The sequence below is a fragment of the Poecilia reticulata genome, linkage group LG1 (genome assembly GCF_000633615.1).
Source record: "Poecilia reticulata strain Guanapo linkage group LG1, Guppy_female_1.0+MT, whole genome shotgun sequence".
In the NCBI taxonomy this organism is placed as follows: domain Eukaryota; kingdom Metazoa; phylum Chordata; class Actinopteri; order Cyprinodontiformes; family Poeciliidae; genus Poecilia; species Poecilia reticulata.
This window is the reverse complement of record NC_024331.1, coordinates 3,590,650-3,608,504: the sequence shown is the minus strand read 5'-3', so window position 1 is coordinate 3,608,504 and position 17,855 is coordinate 3,590,650. Positions and strand designations below refer to the sequence as shown.

Sequence of the window (17,855 nt, the reverse complement as noted above, 5' to 3'; positions counted from 1 at the left end):
CTTACGTTACGGTCGGATAGCGGGGAAGCCGGGGGTTGTTTCGTCATACTGTCAGTTCCCACACATACACACAAAATTCGTTAAGGCGCACGCGAGTCGGTGTGACCAGGTGTTCCATTATTATACAGTCAGAAAGCATACATGCATAGTACGCATGCCTGCGCATGCGCATTGCAGCTGTCAGTTCAGCACACGCGACAAGTTATGACTAAAATAAGTCCGTCCATCCATCCATCCATCAATTTTCTTCCGCTTCATCCGGGGTCGGGTCGCGGGGGCAGCAGCTTCAGAAGGGAGGCCCAGACTTYCCTCTCCCCAGCCACTTCTTCCAGCTTCTCCGGGGGAACCCCAAGCCGTTCCCAGGCCAGCCGAGAGTCCCTCCAGCGTGTCCTGGGTCATTAAATTGTTGTCAATGATAACTAGATAGATACATGCAGTGTCGTGGTTTCAAAGTGTATGTAAAGCAGGGTCTAGCTGCAGCTGCAGTCATCTACAAAACACGCCCGTGTAAAACTCGCATCCCTGCTGCTTGATGATGGTCTGACTAGTTAACCGCCAAGTCAGGATGTCATACAGCTGTTAATAAAGTGGATGACGATCTACGTCATGATTCTATGTTGCCGATTAAATCAAATATGGTAATGACAGTGTATACTTGTCTGATAGATATAGCCGTGAGTTCGTTCTAAGCGTATGACGATCTGACAGAGTATGCTGATCTGTTAGCGGAACGGAAAAAAGCTCCAAAAGACTCTTAAGACCACGAGGTTAAGCTGTCGAAGGAAAACCGTTTGGAGGAATCTGAAGGTGTCCGAATACAACAACACCGCATTTGGAGGTTAGACGAAGCAAACCAACCTGCTGCTTTAAGACATGTGTCAAGTTTATCAAGTCACTTATCTTGCTCGAGTGATAGCAAGATAAGTGACACAACTCTACAGTCTATCTTAAGCTTTCGCATTTAATTTTATAAAAAAAGAATTTAACACTTTTCCATGTACTTCACACACACCGCACACGAACACGCACACACACACGCACACACCTCACCACTCCCCCGTTCTGACTTCACATATCCTGTGATGATTTGGCATCATAATTATGTTTTCATATATTTTTAACAGTCGAGAACTGTAATAAAAGAGACGAGGCAAAAAAAAAGAAAAAAAAGAAATAAGCAGCTTACCGAAATCATTGGGCATACCGCTGCTTTGGTGACAATAGAACCACACAAATACTCCCAGCCTGAACAAATGGAGCTGCCTGCTCTAATTAAATACAGTGAAACTAGATTTTGGCAGATTTAACACACACACACACACACACACACACACACACGCACACACCTACACACACACACACACACGCACGCACGCAGACACACACGCACACACATTTATTTTCCTTTTGCATCATGTTCAAACAGCAGCTTGAATCTGAAATATGATGAGGGAGGTTGCAGTTATTGGCATACTGAAACATCAATAGTCAAAGTATGCTAATCTGAAGCTCCCAATCAATAAAGTCAAGTAGAAACAAAATAATATTTTTTGTTTTATTCATTACAAAGAAATATTCATAGTAATTGTGCCTACTACTGGATTTTCAGTGTGAGACTGTGTTACTGCAATAAAAGATACATTTTATTTCCAAAGTTTTTTATAAGGGTCAATAATTTTAATGGCCGACAGGGCAGAAAACTTTGACATGACATTTTGTCTATCGAGTTTTGGGAGAAAATAGAAGGGGGAAAAAAAAGATATTAAAAGAAAAAAAAAGTCAAATTCACATCAATTTCCACACAATACATATTTCAAAGTTATGATAGCCACTTGGCCATTTTAAGAAAAAAAATAAATCTAATTTTACACTTTTCCATTTAAGAGGCGACACTCTTCAGAAGGTGGTCTGTCGGCTGAACAGGTCCAGCGTCACGGCAGAGAGGAAGGCCGGGATGCTCTTCTGGTGGTGGAGGTGAAGGGTCACCATTTCTCCCAGAGTTTTGGAGAAGTCCGTCTCCATGAGCTGCATGCTTCCATTGGAGCCCTGCAGAAAAAAATCAGACAAAAAAAAACAAAAAAACATCCAACTATCAGGCATCTGTTTCCACCAGAACTTTTAAGACGAAGCAAGATCACTCGAAGCTGTGCTCGTCTAAAGGGAGCCGTCAAGTGTGTGTCTGCATGGAGTTGGTTGTGTGTGTGTGTGTGTGTGTGTGTGTGTGTGTATACACAACCACAGCAGGGGGAAGGGTGTCTAAGTCTGTGTGGATTAATTAAAAGGAACGAGGAGCAGCTCGGGGTGATGGAGTGAAGGAGAAAGGGATGAGGGAAAATAAAGTAATTAAAGCAATGCAGCGAGGAGCAGAGTCCCATGACACACTGAGAACATATTGAGACATCTGAGAAACGTCCTGTGTCAGAGTGTATCAGAGATCTTATATCAGACAGAACATGCAGGTTGTGGGAAAACACAGGAAAGTAAAAGATGAGAAATAATAATATATGTATATATAGGCCTGTCACGATAACAAATTTTGCTGGACGATTAATTGTCTAAAGAAATTATTGCGATAAACGATAATATTGTTTCAAGACCTTTTGACACTGATTTAATGGAAATGACTAATGATACATGCGATTTCCTGATATTTATTTTCAAAATAACACGTAACACTGGAACTGATAAACTAAATAAACAACCAAAATAATAAAAATAACAAAAATAAAATGGATTCTCAGTCTCCATTAACAAAAAACTTACTTGAATAAAAACTAAACAACAAAGCCAAAGTGGAAATAAATACTGCATTCAACCAAAAGAGTGCAGATTATGAAGTCTGTATTGCCCTTCAGTAATCTCTAGATTTAAATAGAGAAAAAAGGCACATCCGACAACCTAATGCAATAGTTCACACTACACCATTTTTTGCCCCTATTTTCCCCTTATGACAATCTTAGATCGTTGGCCGATCTAACCGATCATCCTGCAGTGTGTGGTGTGTTACGGTAGATCGTCGTGGCCGCTCCGATCTAAATCAGGGGTTTTCCCCGACTAGGAGCTTAACTCTGAATGTGAAAGCGCGGATTCTCCTCTGCGCTTTCTGAGGGGAAATTACGGAGGGGAATCCCAAACAGCTGAAACGGCGCAACCCGAAATCCAGCGGACATCGGAGATAATATGTGGAAACAACATTAATATTTATTTAACGTTTTGTGCAAAKAATATAGAAATGACAAGGAGATGAGTTGGAGCCAAATTGCTACCTCAGTTGATGAACCCGGTAAGTTTTCAGCTGTTCTTCGTTGACGTGACATAAATAGGTTATAATGATGTTCATTCAGTCAGGACTTTACGCTGACTCTAGCCACATGCATCACATGTAGATTCTAGTAAAGCATTAATTAATGCCTGGTTTTAAAATTAGGTAACTGGACTTGCAGCCGTTATTTTGTGTCCATGTGGCTGGTCATCACACGGCACGACAAACCCAATCGAACCGTTATACCTAGGATTTCTGTCGGCTAATGTGTCTCTCAGAGTTTGAAAATGGGCCAACAACTCGTGTAATGTGCACTGGACATTAGACTAAAGAAATGAGGAAGGGAGGGTCAGTGGAGAGCACCGGAGCTGAGCCTTTTTTCATTCAGCGTCATCAACAGCATTCAGCGTCATCAACAGAAAGAAAAAAAGGCAGGAAGAGACGATAAAGACAATAATTAAAACGATCTCGGTTTTTTTATCGTCCGATTAATTGATTTATCGTTTATTGCGACAGGCCTATGTATATATATATATTTTTTTTTTAATCAGGAAGTAGTAGGAGGATGATGTTTAGTTTTTGTTTTTTCACACAATGTACAGCTGGCTCCACCAGAGCTCTCACAGCATCAAACAGTTCATAAAACATTGAGGACTCGAAGTCCTCGGTGAAATCGCAGATTAGCAGACAAGACCTTTTACAAGGTAAGAAGGTTAACATTCATATACTTTATAAGCATGATCAGAAAGATATCAAATATCGCTTAATGGAGAAAGTATGCTTCTAACAATTGATAACCCTGGAGACAATGCCGCACCGACATGTAGCCTAGCATGTAGGAAAAAAACTGGTTAGCATCTCGTCTTTTGTACGTTTGTAAGGTTTCTCCTGTTTAAAGGAAACTATTTTTATGACATAGTGACATAAATCATGTGGTGTGAATTCAGGCAAAGTCAGGAATTTGATCAACACGTCAGGAGGAAGAAGGTATGAGTCGGTTTCTATGCTAACTATTTCCAACTTGTGTAAATACCTTGTATGAGCCCCAACCGAGTGTGTTACTTTCACAGGCAAAATGAGCTCAACTCGAACAAGTAGAAGCCATTAAAGAACTGGCAAAAACAACTTGGGAAAACAGTTTCAGTCAATTGGTTCAATACTCCCGTCCCTCACTTCCGACGTCCATCATGGTGCCTGGAATGATTAAGTGACGTATTGCAAAGGGTCAATTTGCCCACATTTGGGCACACACCTACTTATTAGGTGTGTGCGGTTTGGAGTGGCCTCTCTCTGCCTCGTCTGATCTTTTTCATTTTCTTGTTTTTTTTTTTTTGTTTTTTCTTTTTTACATTTGACTTAACATCTCACTCAGCATTACCACAGGAAATCTGTTTTGACTTGCACTGCAGGACGTTGAAACAGGGAACTGAGCTGAGGCCCATCACAAACCTCTAATGGGTAAGAGAACATGGTTCCTGAACTAATGGCATTTGCTAGCTGACTGCACAATGGTTAAGTGGGTATGGAAATGCGATGTGCAAAAATGTTTAAAAAGCACCAGACAGAACAACTTTCCGTTTCTCCCAATTTTGTGCAAAATGAAGCACAATTAGCTTCCACTCAAACGAGAGAAAACGGAACTTCCGAGGACTTCTGGTGCAATTTTAATTACCGTCGAGCTAAGGTGATTAATTTTACATGAGACTTATTGTCTCATTAGAGAGAATTTGAACAAATCCCTTCTTTGAGTTTGAAATAAAACGTGCAATTAATTTATTACACTGTGTCGGAGAATAATGTGCCAGACAACCCGCATGGGTTGAATTATGATGTTAGCGTTGTTAGCAGCAGCAGCAGCGCTACGCTGAATATCAGCAAGAATTAATCAGCACAACTGTGAGAGGAACGGACCAGTGTATCTGCAGAACAAGAGAAAACAAAGAAAATTTTGTTGTTCCTAAGGTTGGTTTAGCATAACAGTAAAGCTTTGCATGATACTTTCTTTTAAGTCCAATAACTCTGACAAAGTCCTGTTTCTGTAATAGTTTTTCCTCCAGCCATCCCCCCAGGGATCTCCAGTATAAAATTCAAAATGGAAATTAAATTAGGGAAAAAGTGGATGATATGCAACAAAAGTCCACAGGATTTGTTGTAATCATGTGGCAAGTCTTTTAAACTGAAACCTATTTGTAGTTGCCTTCCAAAAAGTGTTCTCCAGTCTTGTGAACCAATTTGCAAACCATAAGCCTAATTTTTCATTTTCTATATGGACTCTTTTTTGGTCATAACTGTGTATAAAAATGAGCAGGTGGCTTGAAAGCTGACAGCATGTCCTAGGACTCAAAGCAGCTCCACAAGCTCAACCCGCATCACAGCAGCATAAATATTAATTTGAAATTAAAGCAGGGATAGGCTTTTTTAATTTAAATCATCGCTTTCCAAAAACATCCCAATAAACTCCTTGCATAATTCACATGCTGGAAATTTTATTTTCCCAACAACTACAAAAAGCAGTGGCTCATGTCTCATAATGAAATAAACTTTCTCAGCACTTCCATTGTGGTTCTTAACCTGGGTTCGATCGAACCCCAGGGGTTCGATGAGTCGGTCTCAGGGGTTCGGCGGAGCCTCTGCCGCGGAGGTAAAGACACACTTGTGTAAAGTCGTGATGACGCCCCGCTTTGTCATCACTTGCTGCAGAGGATCACGTTACATTGCTTAGCCAATCAGAGCTGTGGAGGACCCCTGATTGAAGGAGTTCCTCTCTCAGCATGGATTTGAACTTTTGTCTTTAATTAATTAATTTTACCAAATTCTGTAGTTTTTGGTGTACTTCTAAATCTGCTCCTTAGTTGCATCTTTTCGGGGTTGCTACTGCCTCTAGTGGCGTGGGGGTGGTAACACAATATAATTACATTACTAAATCAGAATACCGCAAAGTCTTTATTATTTATTATTAATTTTTCATTCTATTAAGAATGTAGAGCTAATTAAATGATCTAAACAAAACCTTAAAGTGGTTCCAGTTTCTCTCGATGGCCAATCTGTTGAAACTGTGGCAAATTTGAAATACCTTGGGTCATTCCTGGACAGACAGCTCAACTTTGCTGAAAACACTGACTATATTTTGAAGAACTGTTCTCAGAGACTCTACCTTTTAAGACAACTTAATAATCTTGGGGTGACCCAACTAGACTCTAGTTGGGTCACTCCTATGTCTTGAATTTGGGGGGGGAAAAAATCATATTTTATTTATCACTACAGAAGAGTTCAGTGAATGCGCATATGAAACTGGTGGGTTTGGTACCTCAAAAAAGGTTAAGAACCACTGCATTAGAGTATCCTCGGGAAACTCAGCCACATATGGTGAATGATGTATGCATCGGATGTAAACGGCAGAACTAAAGCGTTGGTATCAGTGACTGAACAGTCCTGTTATTGACAACAATTTTAGGCGTGGCGTTTAATAGGCGTTATAAAATTCTAGAAATGTGTTTAAACAAGCAGATAAATTGGACACATTTTTCTGCAAAGTTTAATAGCCACATTTCCCCATTTGAGCCAAAAAAATATTTTTTTTTTTCTTTTTAAAATCAGAAAAAAGGGAAATGCCTACTCTAGATTAAACATTAGGGTTATTAAATTCTGACCTACTACCAACATTAAAACAAATCTGAATGGTTTACTCTAACAAACAATCTTACTTCTACCCTTTAAAAATGCAAACAAGAAAAGCTATAATGCATAAGTTAATTGCTTATTGATCAAAATTGTCATTTTTTTCTCATTTCTAATTGTCCAGTCATGTATTGAAAAATTTCTCTGCTCATTAGAAGCATCAGCACTCACTCTAAGCTCTTTGTTGCCCTTGAGTTTACAAAAACAAGACCTGTGGCTTGATGAGCAAAAGAAGATCAAATCCTTTCATTTCCTGCTCGATTCAAAACCAGCAACTCTATCAGGAAACCTGCCGCACATTTTTTAACTTGTAATAAAAATTTTACTTGTTGAATTGGAAACTGACAAATACCTTTCATTGTCACTCCTTTAGTGTGAAACGGATAAATGAAACAAGCTGCAACAACTTAATTTTGAGCTGACGCAGCTCATTTTATTGCTCTAAGTCTTAAAGCAATTTCCATAAGTAGTTTATTTGAATTTGTAATATTTAATCAGGACCGTTTAGTCTGTGTGATCCTGAAAAGAGAGATGTGTTTATACTAAACAGTAACATTCAAAAACATTTGTAAACTATTAACATTGGCTACTTGCCAGTTTCATCAGCTTTTTCCATTTCAAAATGGGATACAAGATTATTTTTGTAAAATACAGCAGGAAAAGCGGCTATTGGCTGTCCTAAAAGGTGCTAAATTACGCCTTTGCCTAATTTACATTTTTGCATTTTGTCACACAAATCTCCAATAATAAAACTTGCTAGATTTGTTACTTGTTGCTTTTCTGAAGAAAAAAAGTTGCTAGAAGGGTCTGAAAATATTCTACTGGGATGAACAGGCAGCCTCATCAATGAGCAGTGCTGCCACCTAGTGACTGGAGGCTTGTTTATTTTTCAAGCATGAATAAAGAAATTAATACTACTAACTTTGAGCTTTAATGATAGTCATTTTCAGTATATTAGAATATCCATTGCAATGAGGCACATCTGCCAGATTCAGAGTACCTTTAAAAAATAAAATTTAAACAGCTATTTTATCTTTATTAAACCCACATTTCTGCATTGAAACACATATTTTATTATCTATCTGATGTAATATCCTAATCTTAAAACTCATGTTTTTATTTGCTGTAAACTGAAAATCATCATTAACAGAAATGGCAACTTGAGCACATCAGTCTGTGTATAATACATCTACCTAATGTGTTCCGCAAAGTAAATTCAATTACCAAAATAAATGAACTTTTCAGTAATATTTTAATTTATTTTTATTGACTGTATCATTGTGGGGATGTGGTCAGTATAACCATGAAATAGGATTACATTAATGGATGGATCACCTTTGTATTTATTCATCTTTTCACATGGCCAAGTCTCTCATTCAAAACTGATTCTCACTACTTTAGTCACACCATCGCCTGTAAGCGGTTTAAGGTGTTTCTCAGGACAATTTCTTCTTTGACAACTTCCTCCCCCTTCATCTTGCCCCTCACTCCATGGCTCTCCCAGAATTCTCCCTGGTGTGCTGCGGTTTCCTGTGTGGCTGCCTCAGAACTACACCACATCCTCACACTCGCTACCATCATCGCAGGTGAACAACAAACACGTGCGCACAAGGCTCCAGAGACTCCTGAGGCCTCTGAAACATTGATCGCGAACAAAAGACAAACACTGCAGCCAGTTACCATGGAGATCTCAGCTTCTGAAACACCTTGATGTATTATGGTACATGGAAACAAGACAGCATATGAGTGGGTGTGTGCAAGACACATAGGACTGTTTCGTGCGGGCCTGTGAGAGTTGAGCAAACTGTGAGGACCCCCACAGTCAGTTGGAATGGAAAACCAAGATAACAGCCTGGAAGTCTGCTCCAGTCCTGAAGCGCCCACTCATTGTTTGATTTCAACTTGCCAAATGTGTGAGCCAACAAATACAGATGGCCCAACAAAGGCTACTCAGTTTTACATATGGTAATAGAAACAAACTTGAGGCAATGATACTCAACATTTCTGAGACACACACACTTAGCAGATATGAGATCCTAAATATTAACTTTATAAAGCCACAGCCATTTCATCAAATATTTTACTCTGGGTGTTCATGTTGTGAACGACAGTCTTTGGTGTGAAGGTTGTTACACTGAGAAAAGGACACGGCTATTTTAAGTATCCGTGAGATGTTTAATTATTAAGGCAAATGAGGAACACTAGCTGTTAAAAGCTCCTACAACGGAAACTGTATTTTCCACACAGGCATGTCTTCTGCAACAGAGACAGACCTCCAGGCATGACAGAAGGGCTTAATTGATGAACGCAAATCCCATTTATCATAATCATATTTGAACTTAGGTGTTTGTCAGATACACTTTCAGTTGGATTGCGGTTCCCACTAAATACATCTTTCCAGTGATGTTATAACTGTTGTCATTAAATGTTGTTGTTGTGGTTTCTCGATTTAGTTTTTTCACTTTTTGCAGATGGAGAGACAGACTCCAAGTGTATCAATTTGTGTTCTATGATTCTCTCTAACATCTCCTTCTTTCTCTTTAAATATTTTCCCAGTCTTTCTCCCTTTCTTGCCGCTGCCCATTACATTTGCAATAAACCCAAAGCAACTGTTAGTAAAGTTTAATACATATATGAAGTGGAGAGTCATGGCAAAAACTGTAATGCTCCTCTTGTGAAAGTAAATCTATTGGGCCTCGCCTTCACACTCGTACAACTTTGAGGTTGAATCTCTGCTCTGCTCCCCTCTGTAACTGGAATTACAAGCACCCCTTCAGCCAGTTTTGAAATCAGGGAACAATTATCCTATCAAAGTGAGCAAAAAGTGGCAAGACACAGAACGAGGGGTTTCCCGATCGGGAGAATGAGAGTGAGGAAGCCGCAGTGGTTCAGCCGCACAAAAGACAGTTATTAATACAGTTTTACTCATTCCAAAAAACACTTCTGCTGATATTTGCACATTTGTTTTCATACATTGTAAATAGGCTGTTTTTAAATGTACAATTACACACACATTTTGTAAATAAAAAAAACAAAACAAATTCTACTCAGTTGCACATTCTTTTGGACCACAGTATGCTATTTTTGATAACTGCCCTGTAATTACTGACATTTTGATAAATATATTTGAATATGTATTTTAACACTTTTAGCTGACCAGTCACTTTGCTGCTGCAACACCTGAATTTCCCCAATGTGGAACTGTAAGGGGTATTCCTATTCTACTGGCTCTATTCTTTTTGGTACTTTTTGGCAGGTCATTCATTTTCAATATTGTTTCATTTTTACTTCGTACTTTAAATGGTAAATGGCCTCTACTCGTATAAGCCGAGAGAACCCCAAAGTATTTCACGACACTACTACTATTCAGTCATTCACACACATTCACACATTTAGTTGAGGTTTCCTGGCTTACTGAGTTTTTTGATTAAAGTATTTTAACAGGAAGGTTGAAGTATGTTTGAGAGAAGTTGCTTGTTTGTATACTACATAGATGTTCAGAGTCTTGCTGTCTTAGAACGTAGGTGCTGAACCTAATCCTTCATTTATTATCATTTAATCTTCTTTCTCAGTTCATTATATAACTGGGTAACATTAGGTTCATCAAGTTGATTCATTTATGTTTCTTACCAATATCTGTGATGTATGCTGTGCTACCATCTCTGCAGTGCTGCAGTTGAACACAGTGGGGCCTTGAGCTGAATGCTAAAACCAGACATCAATTTCTTCACACTGACCATACCTTTTTACTTCTTCTGTGACTCTAACATTTGCTAATTGGCACAAAACACAAAGTACAGCTCAGGCTGAGGGGAATGTCATTAGGTCTTAATATTATTCATATTCAGAAAATATGAAGACTTTGAATTTATATTCTTATTTTTATGTAGGAAAACTAAATTCAATGACAATGCATTCAACACTTCACGGTATGGAAGGAAATGAGCCAACAAGCAACCGCTGAAAGGTTAGAGGCACTACCACCGACAGGGCCTCAAAACTGACATGCTCAACATGAAATAGAACTCTTAACCTAAATCACTGTTTTCTCAGAAACTGATTATTTTAATTTAGTCTGATATAGTTATGACAAGTAACTAGAAGTAACAATTACTGTCATACATAAATGTGTAAATAATGTGTAAAATTCCTTGCAAATATTAGTAAAGTAGAATCACAAAATCATTGATATTGCTTGCAAAAAAAAAGAGAGAAAAAAATCACAAAAGTGTGGAATCCTACTATTCTCAAATACGTTTGAGTAAAGTAAATCAGAGACTAGATTTGTGTTTATTATTCTTTTTCTTCATCGAATAAAATATTCCAAAATTAATGAAAGGTCTAATGAAACCACAGTTGCATCCAAATACTAACCTCATCAATGCTTACTTGCATATTCACACTTCTTTAAAAATGTTTTAAACATTATCTGACCTTAATAAAAAAATCAGCAAGATTCTGTTTACTGCATATGTTTAAGCATCAACAGAACTGCACGGCTGACTTAATGTCGCCTTGTCAAACCATGGAAGGTGATGTTAAATTAAAAAACAAATATCACAAGTTCCATGGGCTCCTGCTGGATATTACCGGAGAGTACGCAGAAAACCAGCACGTGCACAACCACATCTCCAACATGCGTAATGTGCATGGCACACAAAACCAGCACAAACCTAACCCACACAAATGTCACACAGATGTGATCTACATGACCCATAAAAACGGTTCAACATGAGTTCAAAGGTCAGGCGGGATCTACTCAACTCCTCTTAGTCCACTTATTCATTTCTAGCTAGCTTCAGTGTATGGTCACATTAATCAAAGAGCGCCAAGCTGCCAAATAAACAAAAGCAAGCTGACCAATAACATTTAGCCTTAGGACCAGTAGGGGCTCTCGCCACAGATGTCAAAAAGACGTGGGCCACCTATAGGATGTTTTGACACAAAATACCAAATATTTTTTTATTTTTATTTTTTTACAATTGTATCAATAGCAAATGGTGGAAATAATAAAAAGTCCAATAACTACATATATTTTTTTTTTACTCAAAGGAAAATCTCAAGGTACTCACAGCGCAGCATACAGCCGTACAGCTGCAGGCAGGCGCTACTGACAAGTTTTATCCACAAGGAGACATCAAGTTTTTTTTATGCGTAAACAAAGAAAAAGAGAAAATCTGTTCCCTCAATCTTACTAATAGTAGTGGGAACATTTGTAAAGAAAATGTAAGGTAAAGTCTCAAGAATGAAGTATTATCTCATTTATCTTTTCATTTGTCTATCCAATTAAAGGATATCAATACTTTGACTTGATATGCAGAGTGGTGCTTTATAGTGACCGTTTCCAGCCAAGCAGTTGAAAGATGCCTGAATGACAATAGCACTTCTCTTGATATCGACAGGGTTGGAGGAAAAGGAGCACACAAACACCTTCAGAAAGACAAGTCCTTTACTGAAAGATAATGCCAGGATGCCTGTGGGGCTAGAGTATGCTAAAAGCAAAACAAAAAGCCCTGCCATTAAGTTTTAAAATTTACATACACTGAAAGCTCTATCTTAAGAAATGTGGCTTTCATTGTTTCCTCTAAATAGCTCTCTAAGTAAGAATACCTTTAAATAGTTGGATTTTAACAGCAGAATATTTAGCCCCATGCAGATTTCTGCTCAAAAATGACAATATTTATTTGAATTGATGTGGTATCAAAATGAATGCAAGACTCCAGAGAATACTCCAGAGGTTTAAAAATCCACACTTCTCTTATTAAGTGACAGTAAATTAAAATGACACACAGTGGGGGGAAAAATGGAGAGAAAAGACATTCTCCCTAAAAAAGAATCTTTGTTTTCCAAGTTAGCTATTTTGGCACAATTTAGCACATTGTTAAAACTTCTTAGGGTTTTTCTTAGGATTCTTTTTCCTCCCACTAATGTCTGACCATAGATGGTCATTCTAATGAATGACAACTCTATTTGTGATAAAAGTCAAAGTACAGTGGAAAAAACACTCCACGTGTTCTGACCTCATTGCGTCAAAGCTTTCAGTTCTCCAGTCTGACTCTGTAAATGACAGAGTCTCAGGAGCTCATTGGCCGATCTGGATGATTGACACATCCATCGAATCATCAGAGCCAACATAATCTATGAGCAATTACAAAAAAATCTCATAGCCAACATCATTCATTCATTTTATGGAAATGCAATTGCTGTTAAACGAGGGAATGTGGTGTTTGAATATTCCAAGTGGTAACCAGGAACCTAAAAAAATGTCAGGAATCAAATCAGTGTGACGCAGAGACAATGGATTACGGGAACCCAGTGAAAATATCTACTTCAGCATGGATTATGACCATAAAACAGAACTGGCTCCAAACAGTTTGCTGTTTTATGACTAATTTACGACTAAATTTATGCTTTTGGATACACTGACACTAAGTAGTATTCACCTCCTTGAATGTTTCACCCTTTTTACTGCTCTTAAAGGGGCAGTATTATGTGTTTTCCAGGCACCGTGATTATTCATAATAATGCAGAATAACACTAGTGGAGGATCAAACATTAAAAGGATGAGACTATTATGACATAATGACATGGATCTAAATCAATCAATCAATCAAATTTTATTTGTATAGCACATTTCAGCAGCAAGGCATTTCAAAGTGCTTTACATAATTAAAATAAAAACAGCATGTGACATTGAATAAACAGTGAGAAAGAGAAAGAGATTTTTTTTTTAAATACGATCTTAGACTGTGGAAAAGCAAACCACAGTCTAGTTCTTCAAGCCAGTTAAGAGCTGGCTTCAAAATAAGAAAGACAAGACAACATAACTTAAAAGGGTATTAATTAATTACATTATGCAATTTAATAGCACCATCAAGTAAGTATTTTAACTTAAGTTGTTGAAAAAATTCTGTATATATAAAATGACAAAAGAAATTTTTCCAATTTGATGCCTTGAAATTGGGCATATGTCTCTTTTTTAAAGAGACATATGCCCAGCTCTTTATGAAACTTTGTCTTTAGGAAATCATCACAACATGGTTCCTTTATTAACCCTTTAACAGCGTTTTTACCAGGGTTTTACTGGTTTTCCTGAGAAGTAGCTCATAAAATGAGCTCAGCAGATGTGTGGTTCCACGTCTGCTGAAACATGTGCAGTTCCATCAGGTGTTTACTAATTGCTGCTGGCTAGTCTGAAGGAGCTGAGTGTGGAGAGTCGCAGGGGAGGGCTGATCTGTGAGGCAGAAGCTCTGTAGTTTGGAAACTGCAGAACTTTGTCCTTGAAGGCGGAACTGGCTCCATTCAGGAATTTTGCATAGCCGAGTGGTTGCTATGGAGATAAAAGGATTTCTCTACATTACATAAAAAATAAAATAAAATATTTGATGAGGGAATAACATTATAACATGATGTAAAGCTCAAAAAAGTTGATTCTACATAATACTGCTCCTATAAAACCAATCATGATCTATAAAATTTGGCTTTTTTTAACTAAAAAAAAATCCTTAAAAGCCAAAGTGAAAACTAATTACTATTAAATAAGGATAAAATGAAAAAAAAGTATAATAAAATAAGTTTTTGCATTAAGTCAGTATTTAATAGATGCACATTTGGCTGTAATTACAGCATGGAGTCTGTGTGACTAAGTCAAATCCAGTCACAAATTGTCTATTGGATGGAGGTCTGGGCTTTGACTGGGCCACTCAAAGACATCCAATTTGTTGTCTACAAACTATTTCTGTGTAGCGTAAGCTGTATACTTCGGGTTATTGTCTTGCTGGAAAATAAGTTTGAAACAACTGCATGCAAGTAGGAGCACTCAGTTTTTATTACTATGACAGTTTCACAAGCCAAGGAGTCGCATTTGGAGGACTTTTGACAGCAGATTTCACAATCAGTGGCGATGTAAAATTATTCTAAGTTGAACAAACAAAACTTCATTTGGGCAGGCCTTCTTGTTTCTGTTATTCTGTTTAACCTACACTCAACTCCTTGAAGTTTCATTTCAAATTATGCTGAATCCAAGGAGTCCCATCAGATAATTAATTACTGATTTCATTAAAACATTTGCTGTAGAACTCCTAATTGCAGTTTTTCTATTCATTTCAAGTGGAAATTTACACAAGCACATTTTAACTAGCCTTCAAAAATTCAACTCGTCTGCTTAAGATGTTTCTATTTTACTAGCAAACAGTGGATACCATTATTTTTATTTTCGTCCCCTCTTTCCAAACAATTGCATTATGCTAAATAAGTTAGATAATAACTAATTGCATCACTCCAGAAAAGCACAAGATTCTCAATTTTCTTTATGCCTGAAACCTTTCACCATTGTTTCATCAGACTATAATGTTAAGATGTCACACCATGGATGTGACAGATAGTTTATTGAGATGATGAAAGTCAGAGATCATCTAAGCTCTGATGCTAATTAAAGACGAGATTTTTTTTCTCTTTGCCTCTTATGATCAATGTCATTTTCTGCGCAGATTTCTAGCCACATCATTTTACCGTAGTCCAATGGTAATGATTGCACTCTAACCTTCAACTCTCTTTAGTCCCGTCAGTCCATTTGCAGTACTCACCTCCACGCCTGTCTCACAAAGAGCATCCCCTTTACCCACGTACAGTTCAACTGCACAACATACATGCTAATTGGTGGTGGAGGAATAACAAATAAACATCTGATATGCAGATTAATATTTTTCCAATTCAGTGCAGGTTCTGGCTTTTTTTAAATTTTTTTATTTAAAAGCAGGATGTCAGAGTGCCGAAGACGAAAACTGCGTACGGCACCCAAAGGCAAAACATCCATATTTATATTCTAATCAGCCGTTTATTCATTAAACTTAAAGTGCCTCTCTTATGTATGAGCAACAAGTAACTGATGAGTACAAATTATTTTGTCAGTGGTATAATAGACAATTAAAATGAGCAACTGATTAACCTGATTCTTAGTGACATAAATACATAAAACATGTTGCAGCAAGCAGTCTAACAGACTTCTCATCATAGCATCTTAATCTCAAATTGAAATTCTTAGAACAATTTTTACTTGAATTTGAGTACAATATTAAAGTGATCACAAAACGAGAGAAAAACATAAGAAATGGTTGTTTTTAACCAGTAATTACCCAGTGCCACTAACAATTCACATAACTTAATTTTAGGACACATTTTTATTTGTATTCTTTATAACTTTCAGTTAACAACTGTGCTACAAACAAATTATGTTGTAATCAGTGACTTCCTGTGACACTGGACTGTAACTATGTAGTGACACGCTGACACTTTTTTCCTTTTAACTCTTCAAAATGGAAAACACAAGCAGGCATGTTGTGTGAGTCCTAAAAGGACTCACACAGGACTCCTAAAAGGGAGAATAGATTCATACTCTCACATAATTTACCCCAATGTGTCCCTACTGTGTGATTCTTGCAGCTTAATTCATGCCCATTGAACTAGTCAATGTTTTTCCAATCTGCTACTGTCCAATACTAATCCTCGGAGTCCAGTTTTGAGCTGACTGAAGTGAAACCTCAGTTACATGTGTTCCTTTGCTGTAATCCGTCAGTTTAAAGTTTCAACGTGTATTTAGAGATGTTGGACTCCAAAGCTACATTCAGTCATTTAAGGTTAAACCAACAAGAATCATGAACGAATGTCATGTGAACATTAAACCTACTCAAGATACGCAGATGCAGTGTTAAGACGAATGTATGGAATACTGATCATGCCATATTTGGCAAGAATTATAAAAATAAAATAATTGGCTGAATAAAGTAATACTTGTGGCAAAGATTGCATCCAAAAAGTAAAAACATTTCAAACTTATTTGATTATCCAGTGTGACAAAGTAAAATTTATCCATTTCAACAGTTTTAATTTAACATCATAACCGTTATTTAATCCCTACTTTTTCTCAATCTAAGTTATATTGGTTTACTTTTCCTAAATTATTTTTTCTCATTTTTCCCCATTTTCTTTACTTACTATTTATAAAGTTCTTATTTATTTTTTTGAATGATTTGAATGAAGATTTGCCACATTAATTACTTTATCCAGTTATTATTTGTATTTTTGTTGCCAATTAAGAAGCTTCTGAAAACAAGCCAATTTACTGCAAAATCAGATATTCTGGAAAGAGATTAAAAATAGAAAGAGGAAGAAAGAAAGAATAGGAGAAAAAGAGAAGAAGGGGGCACCCAGAAGGTTTAATGTTACACATATTCGACCCGAAAAGATGAAGAAAGAGGCAACAAATTATAGCACTGGAAAAGTTTAGATGCCAGCTCAGGAAACACAGAGGTCATGTGAGCAATTTAACCAATTAGGAATTTTCTTTCACCAAAGTTTAAACTACTGAGAAGGACACAGCTGAGGAAGAGGAGTAGAGCACGGATCTGTAAAGAAGAGAGCCACTATGATGAGCAGTAGAGAAGATTAAAGTGAACGGTGGTAAATGTCTTCAGCTAAAGTATGAATGCGACACGTTTTCTAGTGGATCTCACAAGTATTACCGGTTTAATCCCAGTTTTCTATTCTTACAAATATCTTCTTGAGACAACAGACTGAATTTGTTTTGCCTATTTTCTCGAGAGTGGTGCCCGACTTGGTAATTTTCATCTCATATTATGCTTGTACTGCTGCTACAGACCCAACACAGCAAATATTCATCACTAACATTCATTCCCTATCAATTATTGAACAAACTACAAACGTACGTGGGGGCTGTCATTCTGTGGCTGGGGACATCAGTTGGATTTCTGCTGCTAGTATCACGTTACCAACCAGACAAAGGACATATGCTCTAGACACTGACCCACAGAGTCAGTGGGACCCAACCGGAGCGGCACGCAAACCAGCATACACAGTGACAAACATGCGTGCACTCACACACTCACACGCACACCCA

At 37.5% G+C, this 17,855-nt stretch overlaps 1 protein-coding gene across 1 annotated transcript in view; it reads right to left on the bottom strand.

Annotated features, from left to right (window-relative positions):
- Positions 1-1,541: 1,541 nt before the first annotated feature.
- The window catches only part of mad1l1 (mitotic arrest deficient 1 like 1), a 51,439-nt gene continuing 35,125 nt past the window's right edge, over positions 1,542-17,855 (bottom strand). Inside the window, exon 18 of the mRNA XM_008397155.2 lies at positions 1,542-2,046. Within this exon, the coding sequence (XP_008395377.1) occupies positions 1,897-2,046 (150 nt within the window). The 3' untranslated portion in view covers positions 1,542-1,896. The remainder of the gene's footprint in view (positions 2,047-17,855) is intronic.